The sequence below is a fragment of the Uncinocarpus reesii genome, genomic scaffold (assembly GCF_000003515.1).
Source record: "Uncinocarpus reesii 1704 scaffold_2 genomic scaffold, whole genome shotgun sequence".
Taxonomy (NCBI): Eukaryota; Fungi; Ascomycota; class Eurotiomycetes; order Onygenales; family Onygenaceae; genus Uncinocarpus; species Uncinocarpus reesii.
The window spans coordinates 3,511,944-3,525,074 of NW_003052499.1; the positions used below are offsets into that span (position 1 = coordinate 3,511,944).

At 48.5% G+C, this 13,131-nt stretch overlaps 6 protein-coding genes across 6 annotated transcripts; 4 read left to right on the forward strand and 2 right to left on the reverse strand.

Moving 5' to 3' along the window:
• Positions 1–937: 937 nt before the first annotated feature.
• Positions 938–3,884, reverse strand: UREG_04182 (uncharacterized protein; the record flags this gene model as incomplete). Its single annotated transcript, XM_002544619.1, has 6 exons — positions 938–1,122; positions 1,173–1,239; positions 1,381–1,396; positions 1,564–1,759; positions 1,916–3,720; positions 3,793–3,884. The coding sequence occupies 6 exons, from the start codon at positions 3,882–3,884 to the stop codon at positions 938–940; spliced, it is 2,361 nt and encodes a 786-aa protein (XP_002544665.1).
• Positions 3,885–4,368: 484 nt separating this feature from the next.
• On the forward strand, positions 4,369–4,969 carry UREG_04183 (uncharacterized protein; the record flags this gene model as incomplete). The annotated part of the gene is made up of 2 exons (XM_002544620.1): positions 4,369–4,404; positions 4,466–4,969. The coding sequence occupies 2 exons, from the start codon at positions 4,369–4,371 to the stop codon at positions 4,967–4,969; spliced, it is 540 nt and encodes a 179-aa protein (XP_002544666.1).
• Positions 4,970–5,555: 586 nt separating this feature from the next.
• UREG_04184 (uncharacterized protein) lies at positions 5,556–6,059 on the forward strand (the record flags this gene model as incomplete). Its single annotated transcript, XM_002544621.1, has 1 exon — positions 5,556–6,059. The coding sequence occupies one exon, from the start codon at positions 5,556–5,558 to the stop codon at positions 6,057–6,059; it is 504 nt and encodes a 167-aa protein (XP_002544667.1).
• Positions 6,060–6,688: 629 nt separating this feature from the next.
• On the forward strand, positions 6,689–8,517 carry UREG_04185 (uncharacterized protein; the record flags this gene model as incomplete). Its single annotated transcript, XM_002544622.1, has 4 exons — positions 6,689–6,797; positions 6,869–7,251; positions 7,331–7,458; positions 7,512–8,517. 4 exons carry the CDS (start codon positions 6,689–6,691, stop codon positions 8,515–8,517), a joined length of 1,626 nt encoding a protein of 541 aa, XP_002544668.1.
• Positions 8,518–9,396: 879 nt separating this feature from the next.
• Positions 9,397–10,059, forward strand: UREG_04186 (S-phase kinase-associated protein 1A; the record flags this gene model as incomplete). Its single annotated transcript, XM_002544623.1, has 3 exons — positions 9,397–9,543; positions 9,602–9,772; positions 9,886–10,059. 3 exons carry the CDS (start codon positions 9,397–9,399, stop codon positions 10,057–10,059), a joined length of 492 nt encoding a protein of 163 aa, XP_002544669.1.
• Positions 10,060–10,999: 940 nt separating this feature from the next.
• UREG_04187 (uncharacterized protein) lies at positions 11,000–12,953 on the reverse strand (the record flags this gene model as incomplete). Its single annotated transcript, XM_002544624.1, has 7 exons — positions 11,000–11,048; positions 11,296–11,396; positions 11,479–11,577; positions 11,617–11,704; positions 12,342–12,492; positions 12,854–12,888; positions 12,925–12,953. 7 exons carry the CDS (start codon positions 12,951–12,953, stop codon positions 11,000–11,002), a joined length of 552 nt encoding a protein of 183 aa, XP_002544670.1.
• Positions 12,954–13,131: the final 178 nt, after the last annotated feature.

Genomic DNA, 13,131 nt, shown 5'->3' on the forward strand with positions numbered 1-13,131 from the left:
TCTGATTTCAGAATTGATTATTGGTTATGACTTGGCGGCAAAACAGCATCTATGAGAATACTCCACGCTGTAGCCAACGCCTCCCCGTCCCCTGTTCCAAAAATTACTCCGCAGCTGTGCCGCTTTTTGGCCCAGGCGTCCTTCAAAGAAGGACCCGTTTGACCCTAAACTCGTGGTGTCAATGTCCGTGTACGACGACAATGAAGTGCGATTGGCATCAGCCCATGTTCATGAGGATGGAACATTCACCGACAAGCCATCTCGGGCTGGGGAAAATAAAGTGGTCGAGCTTGGACAAGGGGTGCAGGGGAGAGCATCAGAACAGAAATAACCCCGGTTACATGACTCTGTGAGTGCCATACTCTAGATGTCTTGGTTGAAGATGGGCACTTAAGTAAATGTAAACATATACGGAGTGTGGAACAAAAGTCTTTATCCCCTCAACCGGAGGCGAGTGCCTTTTAGCGGCTTCTATAACTAACTAATGGCTAGTAAGACTTGGCGTTTTACCAATAACTAACTACGGAGTACATGGTGCCACCAAAATAGTATGAAAATCAATGTAGCAAGAGACTGCACCCCCTACTCTTTATTGACATTCGCGAATCCAACATTCAATTCCCTACGAATCCACGTTCAGCAACGAGTTTGCAAGTATATCGGCTCCGTTCATCGAGGCTTGAGGTTGGAGAGACTCGGCGACTCCCTACGAAAACGTCTGGTGCTCCTTTAAAGCCTCATGCTCAGCTTTGAAACTGGCGAGTGATGGGCCTTGGATGCTCGGTTGTAGGCCTACCAGGCTTCTGCAGCCTCGAGAAGCGCTTTCTTCGGTTGAACTCTTTTATCGCGCTCCTAGTTAGATGTATCTTAGACAAATTATCCCAATAAGCTGGAGAATGATTGATCTTTTGCGTCCGCAAGGGGGGGTCGGGATATTTTAGACGGATGATCCAGGCGTCGGCGCTTGCGAGAAAGATGCGAATTTTCCAACGGCATATGGAGTGTTTATGCCCTGATCTATTAAATGATAGAAGAGGGCAAGGAAAATTTTCTTCGTCCAAGGGGACATAATCGTGCTGGCGTGTAGCTTGTAGTCATTTCGAAGTTGCTTCTCGATCGTAACTATATGACGAACGAGTGGAGATCTGACAAGTGGCGACGGATAAGCTCACCCGTCGGACCCTTGACCCTTGTCTCTTGAGGCTTGAGCGTCTGTTTGACCTCCATGGAAGAAGTAATCTAAACAATGTCCACTCCGCAACTTCATTCTCACTTCTCCGCATTTGTCCACTCGATCTTGAACTTGCCAGGGATATTCTCATCATTTGCTGTATTTATATGAGGCCTTGACTAAAAGTTCAGCGGGATGTGATCACACACCACAGTTTTCAATGTGCTAAACTAGTTACCACTTGGGTTTTATACTAAGCACTAACTAGTGAGGGAAAGCGTAGTCCCTTCTCCCCTGGTGCTTGTGCTGCTTGTTTTCCCTCATAGAATCCTACAGCCTCTGATGCCTAAATCTAGTTACCGCGGGTGCAATCGCTTGCACAATTAACATACTACAGTGTCCAGAGCAGTAGCCATTCAGCACAATAAGCTAAGCCGACATGACAGCATCGAGGTTGTCGGATAGCAGGCTCTAATGATGCCAATTCTAGTTTTCGCTTGATCATAATGGAATTATGCTCCAGTATCACCAGTTTGAAGCATATGCCCATAAAGATGTGCGTCGATAGTCGCGACCTGACATTGGGGCCTTGAATAGGAGAAGATTATGTTTAGTTGCACGCTTAGGTCAACGGGGGATTTCAAGATGCCTTGACAATGGTCGTTGAATATGTCCAGGACGAGGATGTCATAACGTAATAGATATGTGTGTCCGAATCGAGGTCACTGACCAGTGAACACTCACCAGCCTGGAAAGAAAGGCGATAGACTGCTCCATAGGCACCAGCTTCCGTGCAATCCCACAGATACCCCGCCGTATAGCTTTTCTGATAATCGGCGTGAATCAGCTTCAGCACATCATAATTGATACCTGTCTCAGCCATTCCAATCTTATATTTCCGGTAGTTTACAGGTTTCCAGTGCTTCATCTCCAGTATCGGGCTCTGTGCACTATTTTGCATATGGCGCACAGTCATCCTAGAGTTGAGTTCCTCGCTATCGCCTTGAACAATTGCCGTGTAGCCTGGGTGGCGCTCAAAGTTCTTAAAGAGATTGAGTTTTGGATGTTTTTCATCCACGGCGTAATACCGTTCAAATCCCCCTTCATAGTTATAGTGTATACCAGCTCCTGAGTCGGGCACCTTCTTTGGGGGTGTTGGTGAACCCTGATCGGCGGTTGGCCTCATGTTTGGGATAGTCAAATAGCGGCGAGAAACCAGGGTATGGGGCTCCTCAAACGGAAAGGTAAACCAGTCTTTCACCTGCGGAGTCTCGTTTTTGAGTTTGTTATCAAATATATCGGAAATGAAATACCAGTTCTCTTTCACTTTTGGAACGACATATCGAGTGATTTTGAGCTGATTTTCCTTCATGTGGACTCGAAAAATGATGATATCACTATCATCACTCCCTTTGCGGCTCCGAGTCGCTTGATCGGAGCTGTACAGAACCCTGCTTGTAGCTTGGCCGGTTTGCTCAGAAAAGGTATCGTATGCTGATTGACCCGCCAGGAGCAGCCCTGCAATCCCAACCACCATTCCAGCCGCCGGTGGGGCGGCACAGGCAAGCACACCAAGGACAGCCAAGAAGAGGCCTCCAGCGGCCATGCCTTTGGTATAGGCCTCGTTGTTGGGGTCACTCTTTTCAATCGTGCAGACGACAAATTCCCACGTGTCGTTTGTAACTTGAACCGTGTCACTCCAATTTGAAGATCCCAGTCCCGCTATCAATGCGCAGTGGTTGTCAAGAGCAGGAAGGGATTGAGTCGTTACCCATTGGTCTGGACCTGGAGCGCTCGAGGCAAGCTGAAGTAGCAGCTGCGGCGACGCGTGTTCATGATATTCCACCTCCCCGCGAAACAGATAGCGCTGATTGCTCAATGTAAAGCGTGATTCCTCCTTGATAAAGTCTTCGGCTGAAGTCGCAAACATGGCGGTTTCGGCATTCCAGGTGATGAACGCGGCAACAGGGCTTGAGCTCCCATTTTCGTCTTTCAAGCACAGCACAAATACTATAATCCTGCCATGGTATTCGTCTTTTGTCATGATTGGGCCCCAGAAGATCGCAGGGGCATATTCTACCCAAGAATTGTGCGAGGGCGGGCAGCGCAAAACAAGGCCCATTGATAAGCAGGCAGTCGTCTTCTGTCGGACCATTGGTTGGAAGCTCAAGTCTAACTTCTCTTGGTCCTCAGAAAAACGCATCTTCAAGCTGTACGGCTCGCCAGACCTGAAAACGATATCATCGCCATCATTCTCAACTTCGTCGAGAATGGTGTCAAACCTCCCAAAACCGCCTGGGTTCGTATCAACTTCGGGGCCGGATGGCGTGTGGCTACCACTGTGCCATAGAATGACACACCGTGACCCGGTTTCAGTCCGCGCGGGGAGAATTGCCAGAACGGACTGAATACCAGTAGCGCTGCCGTTCGATATGAGGCCGTGGTAGACGAGCATCGTGGCGAGGAGATTTGAAATGTTCCCACCGAGACCGAGATTGTATGTTGAGGTGATGAAATCGAAGTCGTGTCGCCCAATTCGGTGACAGCAGCTGCAGTTATGCCATATATCAAAGGAGGTTGGTAGTCACATATATCATGGTGGTCTGCAGGCAAACACCAACTCTCCGCGAGGTGATGAAGGTGTGGTGCGCACAGCCGTGGTTGGTCTTTCAGACTCTCTCTTCTTGCTTTCCGGGGTTCTGAATATCACCATAACGGCCGATTACAGGGGCGACCCTCGGAGTACTGCAAGAATCCTAATGCAGTGACAGGGCTGTAGAAAGACAGTGGTGTGGCAGTGAAGTGAACTTACTCCGCACGGTATTTTCGAAATCCTGGTTCATCTTCGGAGTCTCCGTACGTACGTTGTCATCTCCAGAGGGGGGCAATGTTGCAGGCCTGTCACATCCTTGAGCCAGCAACGGTTGTGGCTGGCTGGTAGGTTCAACCTGGCTGGATACAATCGGGCGACTTCCGCTGTGGTAGGTCTACATTGGCTGACAATGTAGACGGTAGTTAGGCGTGATGTTAGGACAGTGAAATACTTGAGGTGCTCGGAGCAGACTGACTATTCTTGAGCTTACGCGGTCAGCCTTATACTCACATACTAGTTATACCGTTGGACTTCTTCTGCTTACCCTACCAGAGACGTTTGCAACCCCTCAGAACCAGGCTCTGCGAAAGAAAAAAGCTCAAATATGCAAAAGCAAAAAATAGGTCGCCTGGACGACAATGTACGTGTGTCCGGCCGCCAGTTTCATCTCATCCCCCATACTCTAACCTACGAACGCTCAGGACCTGTTCCTCCGGGACACGGATTACAATCGCGTGCAAAATGGCCGATACTACAAACTCCAGCTCGCAGATGGGCGTGAGCTGGGCAGTAGGCCGTTGATAGAAAGTTCGGAAACAAGCAGTCTTATAACCGTCGGCCCAGCGAACAGCGGTGATCTCTTCCGCATTCACGATTCTGAGTGGCCATCCAACGAAGCGCGGATTCTTTTCATGCAAGACCAGTGGAATCCGGCGTCAAACTTGGACAAGGCGGTTGCTAGGTCCAGTGATGGTAGACTTGGTTGGAGTTCATCGCAATATGACGGTGTCCAGATCTTTGGTGTGAGAAACAATGGGCACAACTTCATACGACTGATGTATGAGAGCAGCTCCGGGAAGAATGATCGTCGGTTATGGGTTGCAGAGCTGGATGGCGACTCGGGCCGTAACATTGTGCGCACTTCACACGGAGGCGCTCTTACTTTTGAAGTCTACTTTATGTATGCCTGCGATGTAGATTTTTGAAATGGCGAAGCGTGTCTGTGCTTTGGAAGCGCCGGAGGAACAAGATACGGCCGCAATTCTCTCCCTTTTGCCCATTCCATCACCCACTATCAACTGTGAAGAGTAACTACTCTTAGACCCTGCACACGAAATATCAATCCCGTCTGGTTAACAAGGGAATCTACAGAGTTATTAGCGATCTCCTCGCTAATTTCCTTGGCCCATATTCATCTCCTATGTATATAGCTAGTTGGTAGGGCCTCGAGAGCCGACTTTATTCTTACTCTTCAATGATTTGACCCCTACCTGGATCCTTGCATGTTTTGATTGAATAGTTCAGGACCGAGAAATCAGTGAAAGTCGAGATTCCTGCCGAAAGCCTCATAGGCTTATTCCACTTCAACGTTCTCGAAGCCCGGATCAGTCACTCCACGATTCCTTCAACTCACCTCCCGGTTTTCAGGAGAGATCGGTGTGCTCACCGTAGTACCGGCAGGCATGGCAACGGCCGGGAAACAAGTTAGCTCAACGGTCAGGAACCCCTTCTGCCAGTGTTCAGAGCACAGCCAAAGAGTATCAACTCACGTTCTCCATTTAGGAGGATCCCATGACAAGCGGTGATGTCGAATATCCCTTTGTCGATGCAGCAGGGAACAAAATTACAAAAGGGAGGAAGTACAAGATTGCCACTCCTGATGGCTTTCGAATTGGATTAGGCTACCTAGATGGCATGCCCGGCCAAATCCTCGGAGTAGGACCTGCTGCTTGTGGCCTGTGTTTTTATGTTAAATGTGATGAGTGGAAGAAGGGCGACATTGTCAAGCTTTACTACACCAACGGAGTCACGGAGTTCGTTTGGACAATGGTTCCGCAGCGAGATTACCTCCAGAACTACATCATGTTGGACTACGAGGGCATGGATCATCAAGACATAACCGCCCTGCAAGTGGGTAGGTCTCTCTGGCTATCAATGAATAATCTCGCCTTGCAAGGTAAAACAATTTGCAAGGAGCCGAATATTATGCCAATCAATTGCCGGTCTACATACGGCCCGAATACAGATGAGCTGTATAGCTTTGAATGCACCTTTGTGCCCGTGCCTCGGCCCTGACACGAGATATGAAGCCCTTCTTCGTGGAGATTAGAAAATCTGAGAAATAAAGCTCGATGCGGGTAATGAAATCAAGAAACTGGAGATCAAATAAGTAGTTGCATTTAACTGCTAGCGAGGACGATAAACTCAGTTGAATATCAACACCCGGCCTGAAGCACAACCAATAGAGACCGCTGCTCCTCCACAGAAGAGCAAGTTATGAATAGTATGAGTTGCCTTCTACAAGACGGGCGCGCTTCAAGTGTGAGCGATTGGCGCTATAACTACTTGGTAACTATGGAGTAGTTACTCCGTAGGCGGGATCCTTATTATTAATGTGGGGAGGTTAGCTAACTTAAGGGGAACATGTGAAGCACAGTGTAACTTGCACCAGTGTCCCTTGGTCACTTTCTTTCACTTTGTGCGGCGCATTTAATCTGCTTTTTGTTTGCAACACAACCCTCATTCTGGCCTGCATGTTCTAAAGCAATAATAAGTTCTGTTCTCATTTTGTTTCTGGGCCTGTTTTCCCTTCAGATAGAAATGCTGAAGCTGTTTTGCAGCACTGGTACTCTCAACCAGAGGTCACCAGAGCATGTTTACTTGGCCACTTGTCCTGTCGCGTAACCATCCCAGCAGTGTTCACAATGTGGAGACGAACCTACCTTATTTTGCTGCTTATTCGTGTTTATTTTGCGCTGTCGCCCAGCTATCTTCATCCGGATGAGAACTTTCAGGGCCCGGAAGTTTTTGCTGGTAAGGTCCTCAGCTGTTGTGTTCCCATTTTTGCTGAAATCACCAGGGAGCTAATCATGGATGGCTTCTAGAGCAAGTCTACTCATATCCCGCCCACCTCACCTGGGAATTCACCTCGTCGCAGCCCATCCGAAGCATCTTTCCATTATGGCTCGCCTACGGCTTACCTATGACTTTCCTGAAGTGGTTCTGGTCCGAAGCTGGGACTGGCAGTACCCCGCCGTATTTGATATACTACGTGCTTCGCGGGACAATGTTCGGGTTGAGCTTTGTGCTCGAGGATTGGGCTATTCATGAATTGATCGCGTCCCCACATAATCGTCGCCAGGCGGTGGTTCTAGTGGCTTCGTCTTACGTGACGTGGACTTACCAGACTCATACGTTTTCGAACTCGTTGGAGACTTTATTGGTGGCATGGAGCTTGGTGGTGATCCAACGGATTCTGGATAATAGAGTATGTTTCGGCGGTGAATGCCGCGAACCCCGGAGAGCTCCTGGGTTGGGTTTAGGCAAACTGCTGACGCTTGATGTAGCAACGCTCTTCGGTCGTGGCTTGTTCTATTCTTGCTTTTACGACAGTTGCTGGCGTTTTCAATCGAATCACATTTCCGGCGTTTATCGCATTACCCGCGCTTCAACTGGTTCCCCACCTATTGAAAAAGTATGGCCCGTTATACTTGACCGGAAAGGAAATCAGCTTACAAAATTCAATAGACCCTTTGCATTTGTCTCCCTCGTCCTCTCCGGAGCTTTTTTTTCATTCATTGCAGTCTACGCGGACACAGGCTTTTACAATAATGCGCGGATATCGTTGCGAAATGTTTTCCAGAAGCCGGTTATAACTCCTCTCAACAATCTATTGTACAACTCTGATAAGTCTAATCTGGCGTCTCACGGCTTACATCCTCACTATCAGCATTTCCTTATCAACGCGCCTCAACTACTTGGACCGGTCTTTCTCCTTTTAGTCGCATCTATCTTTTCGCGTTCAAGCCGGTCGCATTTCTCACTTTACAACATGCGAGCTGTTTCTGCTCTGGCCGGAGCCCTGCTTCTATCGGTTTTCCCGCACCAGGAACCTCGCTTCTTAATGCCTTGCATACCCCTCCTACTTTCTTGCTTCCGGCTACCAAAATCACGCTTTTTTCTCATTTCCTGGATAATATTCAATAGCATCATGGGCATTCTAATGGGTGTCTATCACCAAGGCGGTGTCATTCCTACGCAGCTTCAAATACCTACGGTGTTGTCACGACTATACACTGGCATAGACAAAGTTCCTATTGCGGGGGAGACTGCGAACGTGTTTTGGTGGAAGACGTACTCCCCACCGCTATGGCTTCTTGGCGATTCAACTAAAATCACGATCAAGACCCATGATCTGATGGGAATTCCGGGACCTGATATGCTTGAAAAACTTGACAAAAGTGTCATGAACTGCGCTGATGGCTCTGTGAATAAGCAAGGCTCCATCAATCCGACTATTCTCGTTGCACCCAACTCTGCGACATTCCTGGACCAGTACATCCATTATAGTGACAGTAAAGAACCAAACGGTGGTAATAACCTAACACTCCAGTTGAACCGCCTTTGGAAATACGACAAGCATTTGAACCTGGACGATATGGACTTTGGCGATGACGGGATCCAGACAACGTTGCACCGTGTCCTGAGTCGACGTGGATTGAATGTTTGGCTTGTAACTCGGACTTGCGATTAATCAATTCTTATCTCTCCTTTTTTCCCCCGGCGAGGCGGACTTCATCGCCATTTGTTAATCATCTCTTTTGATTGTCTACAGATACCCCGGTTCAGGAGAAATTTCTTATCATTGTCTTCTTTGCACAGGTTATTTTACGCTTTTATTTGTTCTCTTTGCTTCTGTGAAGCTTGAAAAACGCCCGGTTGGGTCGTTCGGTTTCGGTTCACTCAGATAGATAAAAGGGATCTCATTATACTCCATAGACAGGCCATTGTAACTGATATTCTTGCGACATCTGAGAGCATATTGACCTGTTTTGCATTCGGGGATAGAGTACCGGTTCTCTCTGATAAGTCTTCCAGGCCAAAGGGCTTTGTTCGAGTACAGAGGGCAAACGCCATGTTAAATTTCAGCGGCACCCATCATTCACAAACTTCCCATAATGAAAAGTTTGCTTTGAGGTGACAATCCAGAGCTTAGGTCATCCAGCTGATCATCACGTGACAGCCGAGTGCTGCCTGCCCCCCCCCACATGTCGCCAGCGCAGTTTCCTTGGAGTTCATCATGGATTGATGTGACACTTCTGCCTGCTATGGAATACGCATCTTCTCTGCCTTTTTATCTCTGTTGCTTCCACCGACATCTCTTCAGCTACCCAAGCTTTGCTATTACCACACAACTAAGGTCTCAATCTTCCCCTCGACTCCTTCAACTCCAGAGCGAACTCTCCTCAGCGTGAGAACATCCCCGTTTGAAGTACATTGTCACAATAAACGTATGGAGCTCGGGCTAACCTAGGCATGCCAGGTTGATTCGAAAAGTTGCCGCATCATGTCTTCCACAGCTACAAGCAAGATCACTCTTACGAGCTCCGATGGAGTTCAGATGACGATGGGTATGCATGCCATCAGCAAACGCATTACCAAGTTTGACGGGAAACATACTGACTATGTCCTAGAGCGTCAGGTTGCTGAGCGATCTGTCCTTATCAAGAACATGCTTGACGATCTAGGTGATTCTGGAGAGCCCATCCCAATTCCAAATGTGAGTTCTTGGATATGAAGCTACAATTTAAGCTCGCTTTTCGCTGACGGTGCTATAGGTCAACGAATCAGTTTTGAAGAAGGTGGTGGAATGGTGCGAACATCACAAGAACGATCCTCCTAGCTCCGGTGATGACGATGCCGATTCTCGACGCAAGACGACCGATATTGATGAGTGGGATCAGAAATTTATGCAAGTCGATCAAGAAATGCTTTTTGAGATCATTCTGGTATGATTTCCTGACCTTGTTAGTTTAATTATCTCATGGGAGATAAATTATGTCTATTCTTTCTGTCATAATATCTCCATGGGCCCTCAGACGCTCTAACACTTTGTAAACAGGCTGCAAATTACCTTGATATCAAGGCTCTGCTAGATGTCGGATGCAAGACCGTCGCCAATATGATCAAGGGAAAGTCCCCAGAGGAGATACGGAAAACATTCAATATTCAGAATGATTTTACTCCGGAGGAAGAGGATCAGATCCGCCGTGAGAATGAATGGGCTGAGGAGTAAGTTTTTACGGGAATCACTTGTAAATCGTTTGCCGCTAACTGTTTTTTCTACTGTAGTCGTTAAATTGAGCACCATTACCTGCCGTCAGTCTTCTCATCGACTACTCCGATAGCGAACCGCGTTCATGCAACTTTGTAAGAGCCTGGGGAAAGTATTTCATGACGATTGCCTCGGGCCCGCGTTGGATTGCGATGATCCTTCTACGTAATTGGTCGGTGCCTGGCGTTTAGGCTGTGTGGCCACTATGGGTTTTCGCAGGATCGTGTATTTTTGAATTTGCATTTGATGGAATTCCTTTAGATAGTAAAGCTGGCTGGCATGATTGAAAGGCGAGGCAGTTGAAATTATGTCCATGGTATTATCAACTTTTTCTTCTGCCTTGCGAGTGGCTTTACACTGTGTTCTGAATAGGATAAACAGTTTTTTTCAGTTTGAGCATAATTTCGAGTGCAGCCGCACTGATGGTTGTTCTGGAGTATCCTTCTTTCAAGGAGAATTGGGCGGGAGGGTGCAAATGAAGTCGGTGGAATAGAGTATCCCAACGATCGGTCATGAATTGAACGGTTCAAGTATGCTATTCCATTGAGGCATGAGAAAACGTTTCATGACATGTTTATTCCTGCTTCATACACGGAACGCCGCCCCTGTCAGAGTGTACCGATACCAAATCAACGCTGCCTCGATAGTCCATCCATTTTTCCTCCTCAAAGTCCGCTGTAGTTCCGGTCCTGCGAATCCATTCCAACTTGTAGATATTGCTCTTCGAGGTGGGGCCAAAGGCAAAAGGGCAAGTCGAGCGAAACCAAACGAAGATGGAGCTGTGGTTGGAGGCTGAGCATTTGGTCAAGGGATGGGTACATGGGCGTATCCGACGATCGTTTCTGGTTCCTCCCCCTTTCGCTCTTTTCCCTCCCCTTCTATTGCGGCTGGGGCGAGTTGTTTAGATACCGAGACGGGTCTTGCGCCAGTGTCTTCTCTTGGCGTTGTATCTGGAAAGGAAAGAAGTTAGCTACTTGGCTTGCCTGCGCGATTGTTTACCACTGCTGCTTTTGTGTGATCGGGTCAAGTTTTGCGTATGCGATACTCCGTCCTGCTGGCAAATATGCTGGGGAGGAATGCGAAAAGGATATCGAAAAGGCCCGCTCCGGAGGGTTTCTGTTCAGAACTTTGCCTGTTTCCTCCTCCCTGCTCGATCTCCAAAACCACGCGGGAAACGAAACAAGAGGCATCATTTACCTGATGGTGTTGCCAGTTCTCAATCGAATCCATTGAGGAATAGGACGATTCTGCTTCTGGGCTTTGGCAAGCTTCTGCTTGGTGCGGAAGGACTTTTGGCTCTGTACAATGGGAAACAAATGGGTCAGCTTCACAAAACGGTTTTCTCCCCTAAGCTCGAGATCCTGAATGAGCTGGACTCACCGGCATCTTGACTGGATTTTTGTTCGCAGCAACTCGTCGACCTTGAGTTTGCGATAGTCTGGTGAACGGGGTTGTCAATCCCTCGTGTGGTTGCGATATCTTTTGTGTGGGCAGGCCGGGGTGCTAGGCTTCGCTTACCCGTTTTGGTGCTAGTGCAGCACGTGACGCTTCGGGATGCAACCCGGAGGTTTGAAAGCGCCGTAATGCCGACCGAACACGAACAAAACTATTCTAGGCAACAGGATTTTGCGATGTGGATGCGATTGATGACTGGAATTCAAGGGTTGGTAACAGGCAGGGAGACACCCTGAGCGGCGTGTGTTGGCTCGAAGCTGAGGGCCGTCTCCTGTGAGCCAGAGTCGGGGCAAGTCTAGTCTGTTGAAGCTGAGGTTGTATAAACACCTTCGGAGTACGGAGCAATTACGAGACAAAGTACAAGGTCCCCAACTCGGGAGATTAACTGTGTGATTGCCACGTTTGAGCCTCGCAAGACAATCAGTTCTCTGTTGAGAAACCGACATCGCATTATACGGTCTCCTGTTCGAATCCGACCTCGAAGAATTCAGCTGCCTGTCGGAATCGGAAACAAGGCTAGTGCATAACTTCAAGCTTGTTGCCAACTGGAAGATTCGCCATGGTACTCCTTCAGGGATCTTCGATATGAGTCACGCCTGTGTTCCGGATGACAAGAGCATTGCTGCTCCATCTCCAACCCTCGAGCCGCTCGGGCTGTCATTCGATGCCCAGTGAATCTTCTTCGCGTTAAGATTTTTAGTGACCTTGGACGCACAGGCCAGTTGACAGAGATGGATCGACCCCTTTGAAATCAAATCATGTAGTGACTGGAGGGAGTACCGACGTACAGGTGTGACGCAGGAACTCGCGAGTTTGTGGATGGGTACACAAAATGGCCATTGCTCTGCGTGCATTGACCGCTGATATCATCTGCGCGAAACATGAGGTCAAGAGCAATTCTCTCGTTGCCGGAAGCTTCAGGCTGAATCATCTCGCCGTCTTCCTGTTGTAGCTAGCGTTGCGAAGCAGCGCAAGAATGTTTCAGTTACTCCGTACAAGGGAATAATGAACTAGTGACTTCTTTAGTCGCTGCAGCTCGGGTACCGATCTGGCCCTAATTAGTCGTAATGAATCTTGCCGCCGTTTCAACCCGTCGCAGTTGGCCGGTCCAAAACGGCCTCAGCCTCTGGGTCGCAAGTGTTGGATGGCGAGCAGCAGCCAGTCATTTGCCAGCCAATTCTTGCACAGCAGAGACGTCGTCCGCGTTCGTGCGAACAAGAGTCTTCTCTGTAGGCTTGCCTCCCTGTCGGGTCGTATCGTAGGCGTTATTTTATGCCTCGCTCACGAGGTTCAATCTTACCGAGAGCTGCATAACTCTTCCCGGCTTCCTCCCCCCTATTCGGTTCTCGACAAGTCCCGTAACTAACTTACTGGACAAGCATCGCGAATCTCCCTGTCATGATGCAATCGCTTTGCTCTTCTTCCTTATTTATATCCCCAGCTCTTCCTTCGCCTCTCTTTGTTGCAAAGGCAAGAAAATCCGGCAAATATTCTCATTCGTCCTTCTAATCCCTAAAGTCTGCATATTCCGCTCCAGTACAGCACAAATCTGATCGTTTCCCCCCCCCCCCCCCCCCT